Source organism: Carettochelys insculpta, chromosome 1, assembly GCF_033958435.1.
Source record: "Carettochelys insculpta isolate YL-2023 chromosome 1, ASM3395843v1, whole genome shotgun sequence".
NCBI classification, from domain to species: Eukaryota; Metazoa; Chordata; order Testudines; family Carettochelyidae; genus Carettochelys; species Carettochelys insculpta.
This window is the reverse complement of record NC_134137.1, coordinates 380,316,923-380,336,947: the sequence shown is the minus strand read 5'-3', so window position 1 is coordinate 380,336,947 and position 20,025 is coordinate 380,316,923. Positions and strand designations below refer to the sequence as shown.

Genomic DNA, 20,025 nt, shown 5'->3' with positions numbered 1-20,025 from the left:
GGAGTGCCCTGAGAAACTCTCGTTTGTTCAGGATGTAAGTTGTTTACAAATGTCATACTTATTGCTTGTCCCCTTCACCCAGAGTCTAAAACAACTGTTGCACGTCACTGATGGGCTCAGGCTGCTTACAACTTATCACAGGACTTAAAGCCTGGGGACCAGGGAGTACCCTGACCCTAGAGAGCTTTCCTTAGGCTCAGGCTAACACACGAAGGGACAGCTGCGCCATTTCACAGTGAAAGCTGGCAGAATGGAATGAAGCAAGGCAGCTAGCCAAAGCAGCAAGTGTTCCACCAGTGGCAGCAAGAAGGAACCTGGGATGTGAGGAGCCAGTGGTGCCCCTAACGAAGCAACACTGGTGTGCCACTCGTGTGTGTGCCACAGCTAGACCCCTATTGATAGCACCCAGGGAAAAACTTTCAGCACCACTGCACATGCTGAGTACAAACACCTAATATGGACTGGGCGTGAGCAATGGAAAGAACTCCGAGACTTGCAGCACTAGTCAGTGAGGAGACAATTGGTTCTCCGCTTATGAAAGTTCCCTAAAGCCACATGCCCAGAGAAGTGCAGTGAGGTTCTCCCCTCTAGCAAGAGTCACTGGACTAGGCCACTGGAGAACATGGCAAAGAAGGGACATGCCAATTGACAGGTTTACGTTGTGTGTTTTGGTAGCTGAGCATGAGCGATCTGTGAAGTTGCTTATAGATCTAACACAAGCAGCTAGAAAAGTGGTGATGCTGGAAGCAAGGTGCACGGGCAGGAACCGAGTGGCAGAAGGAAGAGGGTCTCAGAAGCATTTCCAAAGGGACAGGTGAATGGGTACATCCCGCAGGCAGAGGAGATGTGGAAGAACACCACGGGCAAGGACAGGAAGGTCTCTGAACCAGGAGAGGACAGACAAAGGCAGAAAGACCAGCAAACATTACCAGGACCTCTGGCTTTGGACCTGCCATGAGACCTCTCTGCCAAATAGCAAACCCCACAGGGGACACGCCTCTGCACTGATCCACAGATGGGGAAGAGTGCTGTAGGGTGGGTAGAACCTCCAGCACCAGGGAATGGCCATGCTTCCCACAGCCAGTGTACCCACTCACTCAGCACTGCTGCAGGGGCACAGAGCACTGCTCCTGGCACTTCCGAGGGCACACAAGAGCCACTTGGAGGGAGGCCGTTTTCGTGGGAAGCTGTGGGTACTTGAAACAGAAGCTCTCAGATTAAGTATTTTGATTTCTAATTACAAGAAAGCACCTGTTACAAATAGCCTTGGGTTCCCCAACATCAACTGCAATCTAGCTCACCATACAAAGAGCTGTTACCATTGGCTGCTGAGGCGTTTCAAAGCATTGCTGAATTCTACAGCCCTCCTGGAGACCTCCTGCCACCAGCTGAAGTGCCAGGTGTCTCAGGAAACCCAGATGCTGCACAAAAACGTTCACACAAAAGTCATCTCTCCATTGCCAAGCGAGCCCCAGACTAAGCTCTGCTCAATACCACTAACCAGCCCCAGAAAGACAGTGAGAGTCTGCAGAAAAACCACCCATCAGGTGAGCGCTATTAGTTGCAACACAGGACATAGAAGGATTTGAGCTTCCCTGAGAGGTCGCCAGGTAAAGGCAGGGAACAAGGCATTCTGCCAGGAACTGCCAAATCAGGCATAAGCTCTAGCAGAAAATATGCTGACAGTAATAGTAAAGGACCTTTATTCATCTTCTCTACAGAGATTTACAGAATCTACTCACGCCAAGATGAGCATGGAACATTCACACACCCCCCTCGCATTGTTGGCTGCTCCCAGAGATACCCACTACAAAACACTTTCACACTAGTATGCTAGACCTCGGCACCGGGCGCTCTGCTCAGAAGCTACGTGGTGCAGGGGGATCTGAAAGACAAGCCTTCCTAGCTTACCCTCAGGCGTCAGAGGCTGTGGAAGAATACTTCCATATAGGCGTGGTCCAAACTCGGAGGTTATAAAGTCTATGGCTCACCTAGCTGGAAAAGTATCGGAGGGGTAGCCGTGTTAGTCTGGATCTGTAACAGCAACGAAGGGTCCTGTGGCACCTTATAGACTCACGGAAAAGTTTTGAGCATGAGCTTTCGTGAGCACAGACTCACTTCATCGGATGCTCTATGCTCACGAAAGCTCACAGAAAAGTTTTGAGCATGAGCTTTCGTGAGCATAGAGCATCCGATGAAGTGAGTCTGTGCTCACGAAAGCTCATGCTCAAAACTTTTCTGTGAGTCTATAAGGTGCCACAGGACGCTTTGTTGCTCTAGCTGGAAAAGTAACAGAGAGGGAGGTGTGCTAGTCCATACACTACCAGAACAAAAAAGCAGTCCAGTAGCACTTTCAAGACTAACAGAATAATTTGTTAGGTGATGAGCTTTTGTGGGGCAGACCCACTTCTGGTTATGATCTGAAGAACGGGGTCCATCCCATGAAAGCTCATCACCTAATAAATTATTCTGTTAGTCTTTAAAGTGCTACTGGACTGCTAGCTGGAAAAGACAGTCAAGCCCTTATTGGCAGTAAGTCTAACATAAGCATGATGAATTTAACAGCATCCTGAGCCAGGACTGCTCCCAGGGGACAACCAACCCCAACCTCCCCTCACAACCCCACTGCATTACATGATCCACACACACATGGTGTAAGAGTGCATCTATCCAATGTTATGTTGGAAGCATGAGGAGGGTGTGTTCTAGGGGGCATCATCTAAGTCAGACACAGTAGAGCCTTTTGAAGAATGCATCCTGCAACCATAGCTCCAGACAGAGCAACAGAGTTCCAGCCTTGTGTTTCAGAGCAGTAAACATTAGCCTCATACACAAGGAACAAAACATGGGCAGACCTGCTTCCAAAGCAAACCCCAGGCTCCACTCAGTGAGGGACTGAGGTGCTTCTAATATATCACAAGACACCTGAGTGCCACATTTTCATGCAAACACTTCTCGGAAGAACCTACCATTTGCCTATATTAAAAATAAGCACATTTGTTGCTAAATGAGCTTGGTGGAGACAGCAGCCTATCCAGGGTCTCCAGCACACATCCTCATGGGTGTAACGAGGTGACGCTGGAACAGGAAGAGGGCTGCTCTAAGGGAGAGGCCTCCATCGTCAGAGACCTGGCTGCAGACTGGTCTTTAAAACAGCCATTAAAAAGGCAGAACCCAAAGCCCACAGTGGAGTGTAACTGACATACTATTAAAAAGATTTGGAGCCCAGTTAGCTGCTTGGTACAGTAAACCCTCCAAATAGGCAATTTCGAGTTGCACGTAACTTGCATTAACGTGAGTCAAGTGCAACTCAAAATCCCGCTCTCCCCTCCACCCATGGCTCAGCTTCCCCGCCCTGCTCACAACCCACACACAGAGCCAGCTCACCCTCCACCAGGGGCGCAGCTCCTCCCAGCTGCAACCCAGCCCTGGGAGAGCAGCGGCTCCAAGTGTTCCTGGACTCAGAGCCCCGGGAAAGCAGTGGCCACAGGCACTCCCCATGTAGAGTCCTGGGAAAGAAGCAGCCGCAGGCGCTCCCAGTCCCAGTTCAAACCCTCTGCTCATGGCTCGGGTTCAATCTTCCCTCCAACACAATCCAGGCTTAACTCCCCTGCCCCCCTTCCACAGCCCCAGCCCACTACCAGGCTTAATCCTCCCCACTGCCCACCCCCAACCCTAGGACCTACCATTCAAAAAGCAGCTCCAGGTGCTCCTGCTGCTTCCCTGACTGCAGAACATGCGTTCCGCTGGAAGAAAGCCGCACCCGACTTACGCAAAAATGTGTGTTGCGCCAGGGTGCATGGGAGCATAACCCTCACGTAACACGTAAATTGAGGGACTACTGTATTCGTCATTCCACCTGCCCTGAAACAGCAGCTGCAGGCTCTCCAAAAAATGGGTCCAAAGGGTTTTGCTAGCTTTCACCTTTGCTGCTACTACTACTACCACCACCCCTTAGCACCTCAGTGGAGATCTGCCTAGCAAAGGACAATTTTGTGCAGCACCACCACCTTCTCCCCAAAAACCACCTTGTGCAGGAGTAGTCTAGCTTTCCCGACATGAGCCACAGCACCCCTTTGTGCAGCATCCAGGGGAGACAGCCTGTACGCAACAGCTCCGAGCACCTGCCTGGTAAGTCCAATGGGACAGGGACACTGCCTCTGCTCAGTACAGCACCAAGCAGTCAGCACCCTTACAGCACTGGGAATTAGGTGACAGACAGATAATGTGGTTAGACAATTCCCTTCAACACCCTACTACCACCCCTTCCAAACACTAGCTCCTGGATGAGACTTCTGAGGCTGATATTGACTGTGCTGGGTCTCTTTCCCAGAGGTCTGATGTCTTAGATCTATTCCCTGCAGCCATTTGCTGAAGGAGACATCTAACTCCTTTCTCCACTTAAAAATGCCCTGCAAAGCTTCTCCATACATAAACAAGTCTGTGAAATAGAAAGATGCAATTAGACATGGAAATAGTCCTCATTGAGCAGCAATGAGCTGCCTTGCTATGGAAGAAATTGATTTATTCGACCATTTTAGGAGCATTGGAAAATTGCATCCTGAGCATGTGTCTTGGTAGTAAAATGCATATTATACTCTTCATTCCCCAGAATGGCTCTAAACCAGCTCAGAAAAATATGCCAGGGAAACAAGGAATGAGAAGGGGAAAAAATAACGGTTACATGGTATTATTGTAGAAACAGTACCCACTGCTGTAAAAAAGGGCTGCATCATACGACCACACAGGGACATGTGTAAGGTGGTAGTATTCCTTGATTCCACTGTGGTGACACCTAGAGAGCCCCAGTGAGATCAGGCCCCCCCACTGTGCTAGATGCTGTACACACTATAAAAAACTGTTTCTACCACCTAAACAAGCACTGCAGAGAAAGGAGTAAAAGCAGACGGGCTGAGAACTGACTTGCTGAAGGTCAAATACCAGGTCAGTGGCAGGTCTGAAAATAGAAGCCTGTTTCCCTGGGCTGAATGCTGAATCACGCTACACTAACACCGCATGCACCTAGTCATGCCACAGCCAGACTGCTTCCACCTTCCCAGCTACATTTGACTGTTGGGATATAGCCCACTGGAGAAAGCCTTGTATGCTCCAGTGACAGGTAAAGGCCATGCCCTGGGACCAGAGCTCAGAGCTCTCAACAGTCACTTGCAGCAGATGGTTGAAAGCAAACCCCTTCCCAAAGGGCACAGGAACAGACAGTACAGCATGCAGCCAACCACAGGCACAAGTGGCAGTTCCTCGCCAGTACGTCTGAAAGAACCTTAGAGCCCAAATTGAGCTCTCTTGCTTCCCTTTCGCTCTGGTGTCATTATCCTTGGCAAGATGCCCTCATCTTTCCCCTAAAACCAGGACCATCACTCCCGTGTCTCTCACCAGCACCTTGTACTATCGCCAACTTCCAAGGCCAGGACCTTTCACTCTCTCCCTAGAGCATGCAACCGTGTCTGGAGTGCGAAAACAGCCAAGCACTAGGAGCAGCCAGCTGGAGGAACAGGAATTCTATACTGCTCCATACACAGCCGCTAGGTTCACTCTGAACAAGGGGAGGATAAAGCTGCAGTGAAATCGAATCACAGCCAAAGGGTGGTTCCCCTCTCGTTCCCGGGGACAGAAGCACAGCACTAAACAAAGGCATCAACTCTGTACAATGCAGGGGAGAGCGCTACCGAGCATATTTTCAGCATTTCTTCCAGTAGCAAGGTCTGAGTCAGCTCAGCCCATGAAGTCCAACGAGAGGACAGCTCTAACCAGATGGTCTGCAGGTGGCTCCAACAAGCAACTTCTAAATCCCAGCCCAGTCTCTTACCTTCTTCCCAATGAGCTTCTTCCGCAGAAACTCCCGGGCCTCAAACATGTATGGAATGTCATAGAGAGGGCGCAGCTTCCGGTTCTTGTCCTGCAACAAAGGAGAAAACCCACATCAGCTTGATAGCAGCCAAAAGTGATGGTGCAGCCAGCCAGTGCACAGAACAGGAGGCCCTATGCACCCGAAGGGACCACAGCCAAACAGGGGACAGGAAACAGGAGGAGAGGCTGTTCCCTTTGGGCCCTAGTGTATTTGATCCTTCAGATCTTCTCTGGATCACAGAATCAGAACTGGAAGGATCTTCAAGAGGTCAAGTCCAGTCCCCTGCAGTCATGGTAGGGCCAAGCACCATCTAGGGCAGTCTCAAACTTTGAGGCCACAGAACACCAAGCAGTCACTTTTAACAAGGAGTACCCATGGAAATCTTCTTCAAAAATAATTTTGTCAACCAAAACAGCCAGTCAGCAGCATGTACAGCAAAACCAAAGTGAAGTAGTGTAATCAGGTACCATACCAATGTAGTAGTAACACTGTCTGGCTTGAACAACAGACAATACAGACCACCAGTGTACGATATCAAAGAAGTGTCAGACACTCGCAGCACACCTGCGAGGAGTTCACTGACCACGAGAGGTCTGAGGAACACAGCTTAAGAAACACTGATTTAGACCATCCCTGAGAGGTGTTTGTCCAACCTGCTCTTAAATATCTCCAGTGATGGAGATGCCACCACCTCCTAGGCAATTTATTCCAGTGTTTAACCACCCTGAGAGGAAGGAAGTTTTTCCTAGCGTCCAACCTAAACCTCCCTGGCTGTAATCATAAAGGGTGAACTACACAGAGAATTTTTGACCAGAAAAGCTACTCAGCAAGTGCTACTTGGGACTGAACTCCCCATGTGAACGCGATTCTGGAATAAAGTCACTTCAATCCGGAACAATTAGTGCCCTTCCAAACTGGAATGATTATGGAACAAATGGGTGGTATTCCAGAGCACATACTGTCTATACAGGAGCTATTCTGGGCAATTTTATCACACAGCCAAGCTCCAAGAATCAGATTTGAGGGATCAAAGTTTACTCTCAGGCTCTCCTCACCCCTCCAGCCACTGTAGGACTGTCCCTCAGCAGCACCTGGACCAGTTTAGTCTTAAAGCACAGCAAGCAATGGAGACAAACACCCAGAAACTGCTCCACAGCCTAGGCCGTCTTATCATCCAGAGGGAGCCCCTGACAGTTAGCCTCCGTTTGCCTTTGCCAGATTTTGTCCCGTTCCCCCTAATTCCAGACCTCTCCCCCAGGGGCTTAGCACCACAGATCACATGACCAGGCGCACCCTTTGGTCACGGCTTAGCCAGGCTGGTAGCGTCCTCAGTAACAGGCCATCTGGGGCAGAGAGACAGCCTCTTATTTCACATCCACAGGTGAGGGCAGCCAAGGCGGCCCGTCCTTGAAGCCAGCTCTGGCCAAAGCACCGTGCAGGAGGCTGGAACAGGCCACGCATGGTAATGTGCCATGGGCATCACTGAAGCTCCCCTACCTGCCAAACTCCAGCAGTCCTGAGCTACCCTGGTAGCTACCAGGGGTCACCCTGAGGCCTTTGCCTGCCTCAGACTGGGGCTCTGGCACTAGCAGCCACGGAGCTACTGGTTTTTCAGGGCAGCAGGTTCCATGCATTTCTCTGGAGAATGCGCCAGCAGGTCAGGGATGAACGGATGGGGCTGGGTTTATTCCAGGGACCCTGTGAACAGCACACGGTGTCCTGTTCCTTTGGACGATCTGGCTCCCACCATCTGCAGGCTTCACAGCCCAACTCATCTCCGATGCAGAGCACACAGCACCCAGGGCATTTCTTGCAGGAGGAGGGGAAGGCATTGGAAGGCTGCTCATTAAAAAGCCTTTGCACACAACACCTTTGCTGCCACCCACGCCGTTTCCAGCACCCGCCAAAACATTCAACAAGGCTCCTTAACAACAACCACCAGGCAAGCACAGTGCACGGCCTCTGCTCCAAACAGGCTCTGGCGGAAAAGTTGGTCATTAGGCAAGCTCATTATCGGCCCGTGATTAACAGCACTGATAGGATGCAACACCAATGAAAAGGAATCACAGGACTTCTCACTGCATACCAGTTTCTGCTCACTGCCCACCAGCTGCTTAAGGCGCCTTGTGGTGATAAAGACCCTGTGGGCAGCAGGAAGTTTTAATAAGGTGAAAGCTAGAAGGCAAAGCATCAGCAAGGCGAGGCAGCACCGAAGAGGTGGGGAGCGCTATAAATGCCCCCTTGGAACTGGGCCTGAAAGGAGAGAGTGATAGAGCTCATGAACTTTCCTCATTTTGCGCTGCGAGAGCTACTCCTGCAAGCTGAAGCCGACAACTCATCTCAGCTCTCAGAGTGCAAAGCTTCACTGACAGAACCCCACCAACATGGAGCTGTGGATGGGCCCAGAAGTGGGACCGGGGCGGGGGGTGTTAGGAAGAATGCACACACCTTGGCTCTAGAGGGGTCTCCCTCCTCAACCCACAGCTTGAAGCCTGCTGGTGGGGGAACTTCACTGGAACCAGCCGCAGCTTTAAGGCTAGAAGTTACTATTATGATCTTCTAAGTCAGAGACAAGTCCAGACTCTGCTTCGCCTCAGACAAGTCATGGTGCACCCAGAGCTGTAGTACCTGTGTGGAACATGGTAAGAGCATGGCCGGACCTCACAGGACTGCTGAGGGATCAAGCAAGCAAAGCATGTCAAGTGCTCAGACACGACAGCGATGGGCCTGACAGACTGCAGAGTCCACTGTCTGCCAGGCTGACCACTGTCAGTGCCTGGTACTCCTGTCTGTCACCATCCCATCTTGTTTCAGGTAGGCTGGGCTTAGGGGGACAGGTACTGTAAACTCTGTGTAAAGCACCTAGCACAGCAGGTCCTGTGCATGCCTGGGGCACTGAGGGGCTATAGGAATATGAATCAAGCTTTCCTGATCTACCTAGCACCCGCTAGAGATCCGCACCCAGGCATTCTGACGGGAAGAAGGACCATACCCATGCGTACGAAGGTCAAATACTACCCCAGGCACCAGAATCATCTAGAAACATTGATGGGTCAAGCAATGCAGCTCCCTAGTACAGCCATTGCAGCTCCTTAGGTTCAGTCTGCTCAGGACGGAGCCAGCCCACAGCATGGAGTTACGGAGTTACAGCAAGCATCCAGCTCAACTGAAAAGGCCTGCCGAGCCATCTATTTCATTCTCGAACACACAACCCAGACAGAGGCCTCTGACCTCCCTAACGTTACAACCCAGCGTGCATGCCAGCTCATTAGCAAGGGTATTCTGTTGCAGCCTGAGGAATCCACATTAAACAACAGACAACATCTCACCCAACAAAAAAGATGCAACCCCTGGAGCAACCGATTTAGAAATGGAGCCTCTCAATGGCTCTCTCAAATTGCTCAGCACCAACTGAGGAAAGTCAGCTGCATGGACAAAAAAAGAGGTTGAAACAAATGTCAAAGAAATTAAGAGTTACTTGGTCAATCCAGTCGTGCACGCAGCTCAGGCGTGAAAGCATGTGATCACCCCATTCCTCCCACTGCAGTGTCTGACACGCGTGCGTCTCTGGGGTCCAGGGTAGGGAGTAAAATCCCATAAACATTAAGTTTAACTGGTTAAACAGTTAAATGGGGGTGGGGGGCAGCACTGAGAAGGAGGGCTGCTCTGACTGGGCTTAAGTGCTTCTGCTCACAGCACATCTGGGCCAGACCCACCATGGACAAGAGCTGCTCCAGCTGAGCTGAAGCACCCCCCTGCCTACAGCAGGCAGACAGCTGCTCCAGGTTAACCAGGCTGAGGCTTAATGGTTAACCAGTAAACTATTAACACCCCTTTCCATGCATGGTAGGTAAGGCAGTGGCCCAGGCTCTGGGATTCATGGAGCTTCATGGCATTGCTCCCTGCGATAATGGTAGCATGTGCCATAGAAGTGCGTAATACATGCTTTCTAGGACAGAAGGGCAGAGACTGCTTGCACTGCACGTTGATTACATCACTTCTAGACCTACAGGAAAAGGTCCTTGAATTCCACCAGGATTTCCACAATTTCCATCCTGCCACCAATCTCAGCCTGGACCAGCCCACACAAGAGATCTACTTCCCGGACACTGTGTGACCATCACTTTACACTGTAAAAACCACTCTGTACAGGAAACCTACTGACCACTATGCCTCCAGCTTTCACCCAGAACATGCCACAGGATCCATTGTCTACAGCCAAGCCCTGAGATACAAACACTTGCTCCAACCCCTCAGAGACAGGCACCTGCAGGATCACTTTGAATGCTTGATTACCTACAGTGCCCACCTGGGAAAGTGAAGAAAAACTGACACAGCCAGAGGGGTGCCCAGATGTCATCTACTGCAGGACAGACCCAACCAAAAAAATTAACAGAATGCAAGTGGCCATCACCTATGGACCACAGCTAAAACCTCTCCAAGAGATCGTCAAGGATCTAAGAGCTATCCGAGATGATGATCCCTAACTCCCACACCTTGGGGCACGGGGCAATCCTCACTTGCAGACAGCCCTCACTCACCGCCAACCACACTCCCCCCCAAGAGAAACACTAAGCCAGGAACACGCACACTTGCCAACTCTGTCTACACATTTACTTTAGTGACACCATCATAGGACCCAGACCCACCAGCGGGGGGGGGGGGGGGGGGGGGGGGGGGCGGGGGAAGAGCGGGGAAAGGAATCTCAAGATGTGGCACATTAACCCTAAGTGTGAGCACACAACTGGTGCAAACCACACACAGGCTCATGCTATTCTTCCCAGCAAAGCCCCTGCCCTCTGCTGGAAGAGGCCAGTGGGGCACTGGCTGAGGGACAGATGCCCTGACAAGGGATATCAAGGTAAAGAATTTTTGTTTATGAAGTTGTGATGAAGTGGGGATTATGAGGATTTTATTCCCCTTACGTTGCATGTTTCCCCTACGTCCTGTAGTAACGCCATGTGGGTGCTTCAGTTGCCCTAGGCATTGCATCAATGCATAGTTGGTGATGTACATGTACACAAGGGCCTTTCATGGTCATCGTAATCCAGGCAACCATGTAACACCTCCTCATTTGCCCCTAAGGAAACAGGACAAAGGTGGGAGAGAGGAGCCTGGCTGGTTTGAATTGGAACTGGGCAGTTGGGCAAGTGGAGCAGTCTCATCCGGCTGGACAGGGAGAAAGGGAGGCCAGGGTCCTGGCCCGAGGACCCCCTTCCCCAAAGTGAATTGTACTGCCTACTTCTGGTTTCTCTGCTGAAAAGTCTGTTCTGCTCTGTGTCCCTGTCCACTAATAAACCTGCTGTTCTCTCTGCTGCTGAATGAGAGTCATCTGACTGCAGATGGGGCACAGGGCCTGGGGACCCCCACAATCTGGGACAGAAGCTACTTGCAGAGACAGACCAGGCCTTGATTTTACTTGATGGTTTCATCGTAAAAGCCACAGTCAGGTTTACAAACAGGGACATTCATAACCTCTAGGAACTGAGGACTGAACCACTGTGAGCCAGACTCGTCGTATTCTTCTTCCCTGAAGTGTAAGCGCCCTCTGTGAGAAGACTGACTTTCCTCACCCGCTTGCTCCCGGAACCCAAACTCTAATCCCTGGCCACCTCCCTGTCTGGGCAAGCAAGTTCCCAGGGAGATGCAGGGCCACGCTTGCACCCCCAGCCCACTTAAGCGATCACATGGGAGCCCAAAGGGAGCTGAACACTGGCATCTGAACCTCCCAATGTCACCAGCTCTGAGCAAATACAAGCTGCAGCCCTCTCATGGCAATCTATTGCCAAGCACTTCCCTGGAACTAAAGGCAACATATTGCAGGAACAAGGCTCCCTCCGGCTGGCTGGCTTCCAGTCCCTTAATGACTTGGAACATCTTCCACATTCAGCCCAGCAGCAAGCTGCTCCACCATGCTGAATGGCAATGCCTAGGTATGCATCTGACAGAACACGCACGGCTCAGCAGGCTTCACCACCCCACAACGCACAGCTCCTGCCAGCCCTCCCACCCAGCTATTCTGGACACAGGCCCCCACACCTGGCCAAGAGAACTAGGGAGCATGGCTGCCGAGGGCTGGGATGGGCTTTTAACTCCACTTTAAGGTCAGCAGCCACTCCTAACTGCAGCAGCAGGCAAACAGGCAGAAATGAGGGTAAAGAATGCAATTATAAGAGACACCCAAACACGATCTGATGTGGAAAGCATCACCATGGCTTTTGTAAAGGAAAAGCATTTCTCACCAACCTATTCAATTCAAATAGCCTCTCCTCAAGGGGCTCCAGCACATGGATATGGGTGCTCTATGGAACACTGTGTGCTTGGACATTAAGAAAGCTTTTGCCAAGGTCCCTCTCCAAAGGCTTGTAAGCACAGTAAGCTGCCAGGGCTAAGAAGGAAGGTCCTCTCCACTTGCTAAGATAGGAAACAAACGATAGGAATAAACAGTCTTATCATACTGGAGAGAGGTAAATAGCGCAGTCCCCCAAGGACCTGTACTCATCCCTGTGCTGTTTCACATTCATCAGTGATCTGGAAAAGGGGCACACAAAATTGCAAATGACAAAAATATTCAAGATAGTTCAGCCCACAGTTGACAGCAAAGTTCCAAAGGGCTCTCACGACAAAGAGCGACTGGATAACTAACTGAGATGAAATTCTATGTTGATAAATGCCCAAAAACTACTACTTAACCCTCCAGGCAGAACATAGGTCATCTACAAGTCTCCTCCATTTCACTCTGTCTCAGGACAAAACTTGTATCTGGCTCCAGGAGCACCCCAGTTGTCGTCCTTCAATCCCAGCAGACCTCCTCCACATTGTCCAAGGTCATCTTCTTTTGCATTTTCCTTGCGGGTTCCATGTGAGAGCCTGACAGACTATACTAGATGATGGTTTCTGAGAGTGGGGCCTAGCCATCCCCACTTTCTTCTCTTGATTTAAATGTCAGCTGCTTCTCAGCCTGCTGTGTTCCAAAGCTCCTCATTTGTGAGCAAGTCCTGCCATTTGATGTGAAGGATGTACCTCAGGCACCTGTTTCTGAATGCCTGTAGCTTGTGATTTGAAGACTTTTTAGTATGCCAGGTCTCGCATCCATACAAGAGCTCACTTCACATGTGTTGAAGATCCTCCCTTTCATCTTTGCAGGTGTTATTTGCGAACTCCATGTAGGACAGAGTCTTGGATGCAGCTGTCGCTTTCCCTATCCTGGCATCGATATCCTTATCTGTTCCCCCATCTATGCCCATACCACTCCCCAAGTAGATAAACTGCTCGACATCTTCCAGGTCATCTCCTAGTGTGATGGTGGTGGTGATGGACTGGTTGATCCTCATTGTCTTGGTCTTCCCCTTGTGGATGCTCAGTCCAATCATTAATGCAGTTTTGTCTAGTGTTGTGACCTTTTCTTTTATGCTTTCATGTTGGTGTGAAAGGAGGGCAACATCATGAGCAAGATCAATGTCCTCTAGCTATTTGAAAAGCGTCCACTGAATGCCTCTGAGGACCATCTGTTGTCCTGCTCATAGTGCCCAGTAAAGCACATTGGAAAACCACCCCAGCGACGCAGACCCCACCACTTTGTGTAAGTTACCGGTTACCACTCCAGAAAGCTTGTGGTGGTGGTGTGGTTCATTCTCTGAAGATGTCTGCTCGCTGCATGGCAGCGCTCACAAACTACAGGCTCAACTTTATGGTGTGGAATTCTCTGGTTCAGCACCAGCTGGAGCACTCACAGGTAAAGCTGGCCCCTCCCCGCTGGCCCCCAGCTTAGGAACTCCTCCCCCACCCTCACAGAGTTTCCAATGCCACGCAAGCTCAGGGAGGTGTAAGGTGACCACCCATCCCTGGTTTTGGTGGGATGGTCCTGTATTTGGGATGCCAAAAAGGCGTCCCTACTTATTTTAGAAAAGGGACTAACTGTCCTGTATTTTCTGCCAGCAGCTGCACAGGCACAGAGAGCAGGGAGCCCGCAGGTTAGTCTGCTTTCTCCTTCCCTTCCCTGGGACTCGGGAAAGCTGGGGGAGCATGGGCGGCTGCCCTGTCTCTGCTGCTTCCTTGGGGCGGGGGGGGGGGGGGGGACAAGAGGGGGAAGGGAGCAGAGCGCCACAGTTGCACCATTCCTGCCGCTGAGGCTCAGGGAAGTGGGGGGAAGCACCATGGCTGTCACATCCCTGCTGCTGAGGCTCGGAGAACGGGGGGAGAGTGCCACGGCTGCCCTGTCGCTGCTACTTCCTCAGGGCTCCTGGGAGCTGCCATAGCCCATGGAGGGAGGGCAGCTGCCACCTTCTTCCTGGCTCTCCAGGGCTTGGAGGGGCCAGGAGTCACCACCCCCATCCCCTCCATATCTCCCTGTCCCATATTTGGGACAGGGAGATGAGAGGGTAGAAGCAGAGATAAGTACACTTGGGGGAAGAGGCAGGGTGGCTGCAGAGCCCTGCAGCCAATGTCAGGAATACAGTCCAATGTGCTCCCACAGGTCTCTGCTCCTGGAGCTCTGCATCCACCCTACTGCTTCCACGAAGGGCTGGGGTGAATGAGCTGAGAGGAACAGACAGGGAGGCTGAAAATCCCTGCCATCAGGAACTAAGAGCACAGCCCAGCTGCCACAGGGATTGAGGTTCTCTCTCAGGACTGCTCTCCTAGCCTGCAGCCACCCTGCCTCTTCCCCAAAGCACTCTCACCCCAGTCCCTCACCTGGCCAATGCACCTCCCCAGCTGCCCCCAAGCAAAGCTGGCAGCCAGGGGCAGCAAAGGGGCCGGCGCTGACTGACCTTCCCTGGTCCTGAACCACTCACATCCCACAGGCACCGGACTGAGGAGCCACAACCTTTAACAATATGCTGGGAACCATTAAGAGAGCTGAGAGAAAAGCAATACCACCAGTTAATCTATGGCACACCCACATTTCAAATGCTCCATGATGCTTTGATCTTCCCAGCTCCAAAGAAAAGAGAGACGTTAGAACTGGAGAGAGTACAGAGATTTGGGCATATTTGTAGAATGAACAATGAATGAAAAATCAAATACCAGGGTCTTGGCATAATGGATGGTTCGAATAGGAGAGGCAGACCCCACAGAGAATGGGTGGATATAGTAGATTGGTGTGGAGCTAGTCTACAGAAACTAAGCCACTCTGCACTGGAGAGGGAAATATGGAAGGAAATAGTGGGAGGCATCAGACCCAACAGGTGCTGAGCCCATGGTTATTGATGATGATGACAGTACGCAGAATGGCAATAAAGCTGTTTAGCAATCAGAACTTCCATATGAGGGAGGCAGTTGAGACTGCAATAGGACAGTGAAGTTGGAGAACACAACTGAGGAAGTATTATTTATTATTCACAACACAAACCAAGGATCACCCAACGAAATTAATACACAGCAGGTTTAAAACCAAACAACAGGAAGTACTTTGTCATACCATGAACAGCCAGCCTGTGGAACTGCTGCCAGGAGAGGCTGTGAAGGGCAAAGGTGTAAGTGGGTTCCAGCAGCATAAGTTCGCAGAGGGCACTTCCAGTGACTACTATTAATTAGCCAGAAGGGTCAGGGACACAGCTCCTTTCTCTGGGTGTCCCCAACCTTCCAACTGAGGCTCAGACACTGTCAGGGGACGGATCACTTGATAAATTGCCCTGCTCTGTTCATAGCCGCTGGAGCACCTGGCAGTAGCCACTGACCAAAGACATGGTACTGGGCTAGACAGGCCACTGGTCTGTATCTTCAGCTCTTACAGAAAGGGAGCGGCCCCTGCCGGGGTTTGAGGGCTAGTTGTGTAGTGCCCGTGGATTGTACAGTTCGGTAGGAAATGAAGACGGCACCAGAAACCGTGGGTGGGCAGTCACGACCGCCTCCCCATTTGACAACAGGGGCTGGGAGAATTAGGAGGACTGTACCTGGTATTGTCTCCTTCCAGTCCCATGGCCACAGGAGGAAGGCAGGAGCAAGGCAGCTCTTGAGACAGAGCACTGGGCTCGCAGCCAGGCTGCAGAACTGAGGAAGAGGGTCTGAACTGGATGCAATGAGCACCTAGCTGACAGACAGCTCCCCACAACTGGCAAAGCCTGATCTCTTGCAGAGACCTCTGAAAAACACTGGAACCCATGGCAACAGCCATTCACAACTGCTCACCACATCATCTGGCTGGATGATGCAAGACAAAAGGTCACATTTGCATTTACAGAGCTTTATCAAAGCACTTTACAGAACAATCCCCGAACTGGGATCATTCTGCATACTGCAGAAATGCAGCCATGTCGGAGATGGAACGTAGCAGCTGCCCACTTTTTGCCCCTAGGGATCATGTAGCACTGCCATGCACTTTTGGACATGGTGCCCACTTTACATTTGCAAGAAGGATGTAGAGCAGCACTTTTACCAAAACTGGATCTGATCCCATGCCCAGTTCACCAACTCTGGAGGAAGAAATTACAGGATAAGCACTGGAAGTCAAGAACTCTGGCTCAGGTCTCATGCCTGTTCTCCCCAGCAGAGGAGCACCCCTCCCCCCCTCCCAGCACGATTTGGAGAGTCTATTCTGTACTGATTCAGAGGGAAAGTGCCAGTTACTGAAACTCCAACCTCACTTCCTGCTGGAGCCCTTTGGAAGTTGCCCAAGACAAGTTACCTGTTGCTGTAATGGGGGGGTATTTGAGATGCGCTGCTCATGTCTATTCCATTATTTTGTTAGTCTTTAAAGTGCTACATGACTGCCAGCTTGTTTTGTTAGAATCCTAGGGCTGGAAGGGACCTCAGGAGGTCATTGAGTCCTGCCCCCTGCTTCATGCAGGATCAACCCCCATTAAGTCATCTCAGCCTGGACCCTGTCAAGCCGGGACCTAAAAACCTTAAGGGATGGAGAATCCACCACCTCTCTACAGATGAAACACAGCTACCTCTGTTACTACACAATGGGGTGTGTTCGCCATGTGCACTGTTGCTGGAAGTTTACCCTCTAGCAATACCTAGAGCAGCACCTCACTGGCGCAATATAAGGTGCACCCTGCACTCCCTCACCCTCAGTGCCTTCTTGCTGAAAATTCTGACAGAGGGGAAGGAGGCTAGGGTGTGGAATGGCAGGAGCAACCCATCCCAAAGAACCTCAATTACAGAACAGGTAGCCCACATCCCAGGGCTGTCTGGAGTGCTAGGGGGTCAGTGGCAATTCTGCCTGGCAACAAACAGGTCCATACAGTGAGTGCCCCACCTTCGGAAGACTACGTGGGTCGCCTCCACATGCATTGGCCATGTGTGGGGAGAAGAAAAGTCTCAGTTCAAGCAGTCCATGAGAGGGGTCAGGGCTCCTGGAAGCTAATAAGCCTCCAGATCAATATCATGCCTGAAGGAGACATCCCAAAGCATAAGGGACTCCCAGCAGAGCTCTGCAGAATGGGCTCCCCTCCAACAAGCATTCAGGACATGTTTTTCGTAAGAACTCTAACCATCTTGCCTGTTAGATGGGGGCGATAGGCCCTGTAGGCACACCATACTGCTCTGAGCTCTTTGACATTGATATGTAGGCCCATCTCATCTGGGGACCACTTGCCTTGGGTCCTGGTGTACTCTAGATGGGCTCCCCAGCCAAGGTCTGATGCATCCCATACAAGCTCAATGGCAGGACAGCTGCTCTGTAATGTAAGTCCATGGAGTACACTCCCCAGAATTCTCTGCCGCTGGAGGAAAGTAAGTAGTGGCTCTGGGACAGTGAGAGCCTTGTCCAGACAGTCCCTGGTCTGTGAGAAGGCCAACACCAGCCACATCTGCAAGGGGCACATGTGGAGTCTGGTATGCTGGATGACACAGGTATGTGCCACCATGTGGTAGACAAGTTCTGGCCATCAGAATCAAGCTGGACCCTGTCCCAAAGGAGGGACAACCTGGCAGTCTCGATATCCAATACTGTTCCTACAAACTATTTTCTGTAATGACATTAATGTGGACATCTTTGCATTCACCAGCAGGCCTAGGGCACTGCACAAGGAGAAGAGGGCAACACTACACTATTTAGGATCCAGAGAGGCCAGTTGCTGAGGTATGGAAAAATCTGAACACCTCAAAGCCTGAGGTAAGCAGTTACCACCTATGCATACTTGGTGAAAATCCTTGATGCGATTAAGAGGCCAAACAGGAGCACCTCCACCTGGTCACACCCCATCCACATCTACCACAAAGCAGAGGAAGTATCTGCAGTGCTTGAGAATGGAGATGTGACAGTATGCATCTTGAGACCAAGGACAGAGTACCAGTGTCTGGGACCAAGGGAGGGGAAGATGGAGGGCAAGAAAATCATGCAGAATTTCAGCTGCGTTAGGTACCATTGAGGTCTTGCAGGTCCAGGTGGGCTTGCCCCACGAACACACACAAACACTTTGATCTTGGGAGTCAGAAAGTACTGGGAATGTAACTCCTTGTCCCCAAATTCCCCTGGGACCATCTCCACAGCCCCTGAGCAAAGGAGCTGGTGCCCTTCTTGTTTGAGAAAATGCTCATGAGATAGGTCCCTGAAGAGCGACAGGAGGGTGGGCTGTAGCCCTTAGAGAGGACACTGAAGATCTAGTGGTCTGAGGCAATGGACACTTATGCCAGGAAAAAGTGGGAGAGGTTGTTGGAGATGGGGAGGGAGCCTGGATCTATTGAGCAGACTGGTAGATTGTACCCAAGTCTCCCATCAAAACAGGCGCTTGGCGGCAGCCTACTTGCTCTAGGATAAGCCCAGCTACAGGGCTCACTGAGGACGCCGGGAGGCACACGTCTTTTATGGTTTGAATGACTTGTGAAGGCTCCTGGTGGGGTTGACTCTCCCCGGTCGGGGTCCACTGGGGCTTAAACTTGAGGTGGGTGTGGGTCCAGACATAAAGGCCAAGTAGCTTCAGTGTTGCTTAGGAGTCCTGCAAGCCACTGAGAGTAACATCTGTCTGCTCTGCACACAGGGCCTTGCCGTGGAAGGGAAGATCGAGAACTGGATTTCTGGCCCTTGGATAACAGCTCTCACAGAAGCCACAACACTCTGTACATGGAGATCAGAGGCCATGATCCATGTAACTGTGTTCGCAGTGTCAGAGGCCTCTTGGAGAGCGTCTCTGGCTGCCACTGTACCATCCTCAGAAACCCCTTAAAGTTTTCTATCCAACTCTGGGAGGGAAGTCTCAAACTTGGACGTATGTCATCGCATATTGAAGTCATAACTCCAAGAGTGCCTGTTAGTTTGCTACTCAGCTGAAAACTCGTGGATAATTTTTTCAACCAAAGAGGTCTAGCCTCCTGTCGTCAAGTTGACGTCAGAGGTCGCTCTCCTCAGCTGTTCTTGGTGGGCCTTGGTGTCCTGCTACAGGACAGGGGTACCCTGGTTTTTCTCTTCATCCCCAGATGAGGCAATGGTCCTGCTTCTGGTGTTCCACCCAGCCCTGTAGGCACTGGTGCAGACTCTCCTTAAGGGGCCATAGGAGACCCCATCACCAAGGGCTCTGCACAAGGGTCAGAAGTGGGGGCTGCACACTCGTCTGAGATCCCAAGCCACTGATGGCTGAGCAAGACTCCAAAACAGGCCATAGTCCCCAGGGCCATTGCAGTAGCTGAAATGTCAACAGGACCAGAGGTCCCACCGCGAATCAAGTCCAGCTCCCTTTCCCAGGAGGTAGTGGCTGTGCGAGCAGATTCCCTCTTCCCTGGGGCACCTCATTCACTCATGGTGCCCACTAAAGTGATTTTTAACAAACTTATTGTCTCACCGCACAATCAGGGTTACAAATATTTGCTGGTGACTTGCCAATATTTGAGCATTCCACTGAAGCAAAAAAGGAAGAAATAAGAACCAAACCAAATGTAGGAAGCTTCACATCCTTGCAGGGACTCTACCCCTTATCACAAGCACACAGCCTTCTAGTCCATTCTGCAAAAGCTCACACAAAAATTAAACCACCATTTTCATGATCATCATGTAAAGAGAACCTTTTACAGACTGCTCTTCTGCTCAATTACACCTTCAATCACAGACAGACCATTTCAAAGAGCATTTGCCATTGCTTGCAAGGATACTGTTAGCAAAAAAGAAACCAAACATTAGCTTAACAGTATGGATTTCAGCAACTAAAGTGTTTGAAGACTCAAGACTCAAAAGCCATTATGAATGGCAAGCCACGTGCTGCTCTCTCTCCCCT

The 20,025-nt window shown here is 51.0% G+C and overlaps 1 protein-coding gene across 1 annotated transcript in view; it reads right to left on the bottom strand.

The window, feature by feature from the left end:
- The window catches only part of SND1 (staphylococcal nuclease and tudor domain containing 1), a 466,768-nt gene that overhangs the window by 250,458 nt on the left and 196,285 nt on the right, over positions 1-20,025 (bottom strand). Inside the window, exon 11 of the mRNA XM_074976653.1 lies at positions 5,828-5,917. Coding sequence (XP_074832754.1) covers positions 5,828-5,917 — 90 coding nt within the window. The remainder of the gene's footprint in view (positions 1-5,827; positions 5,918-20,025) is intronic.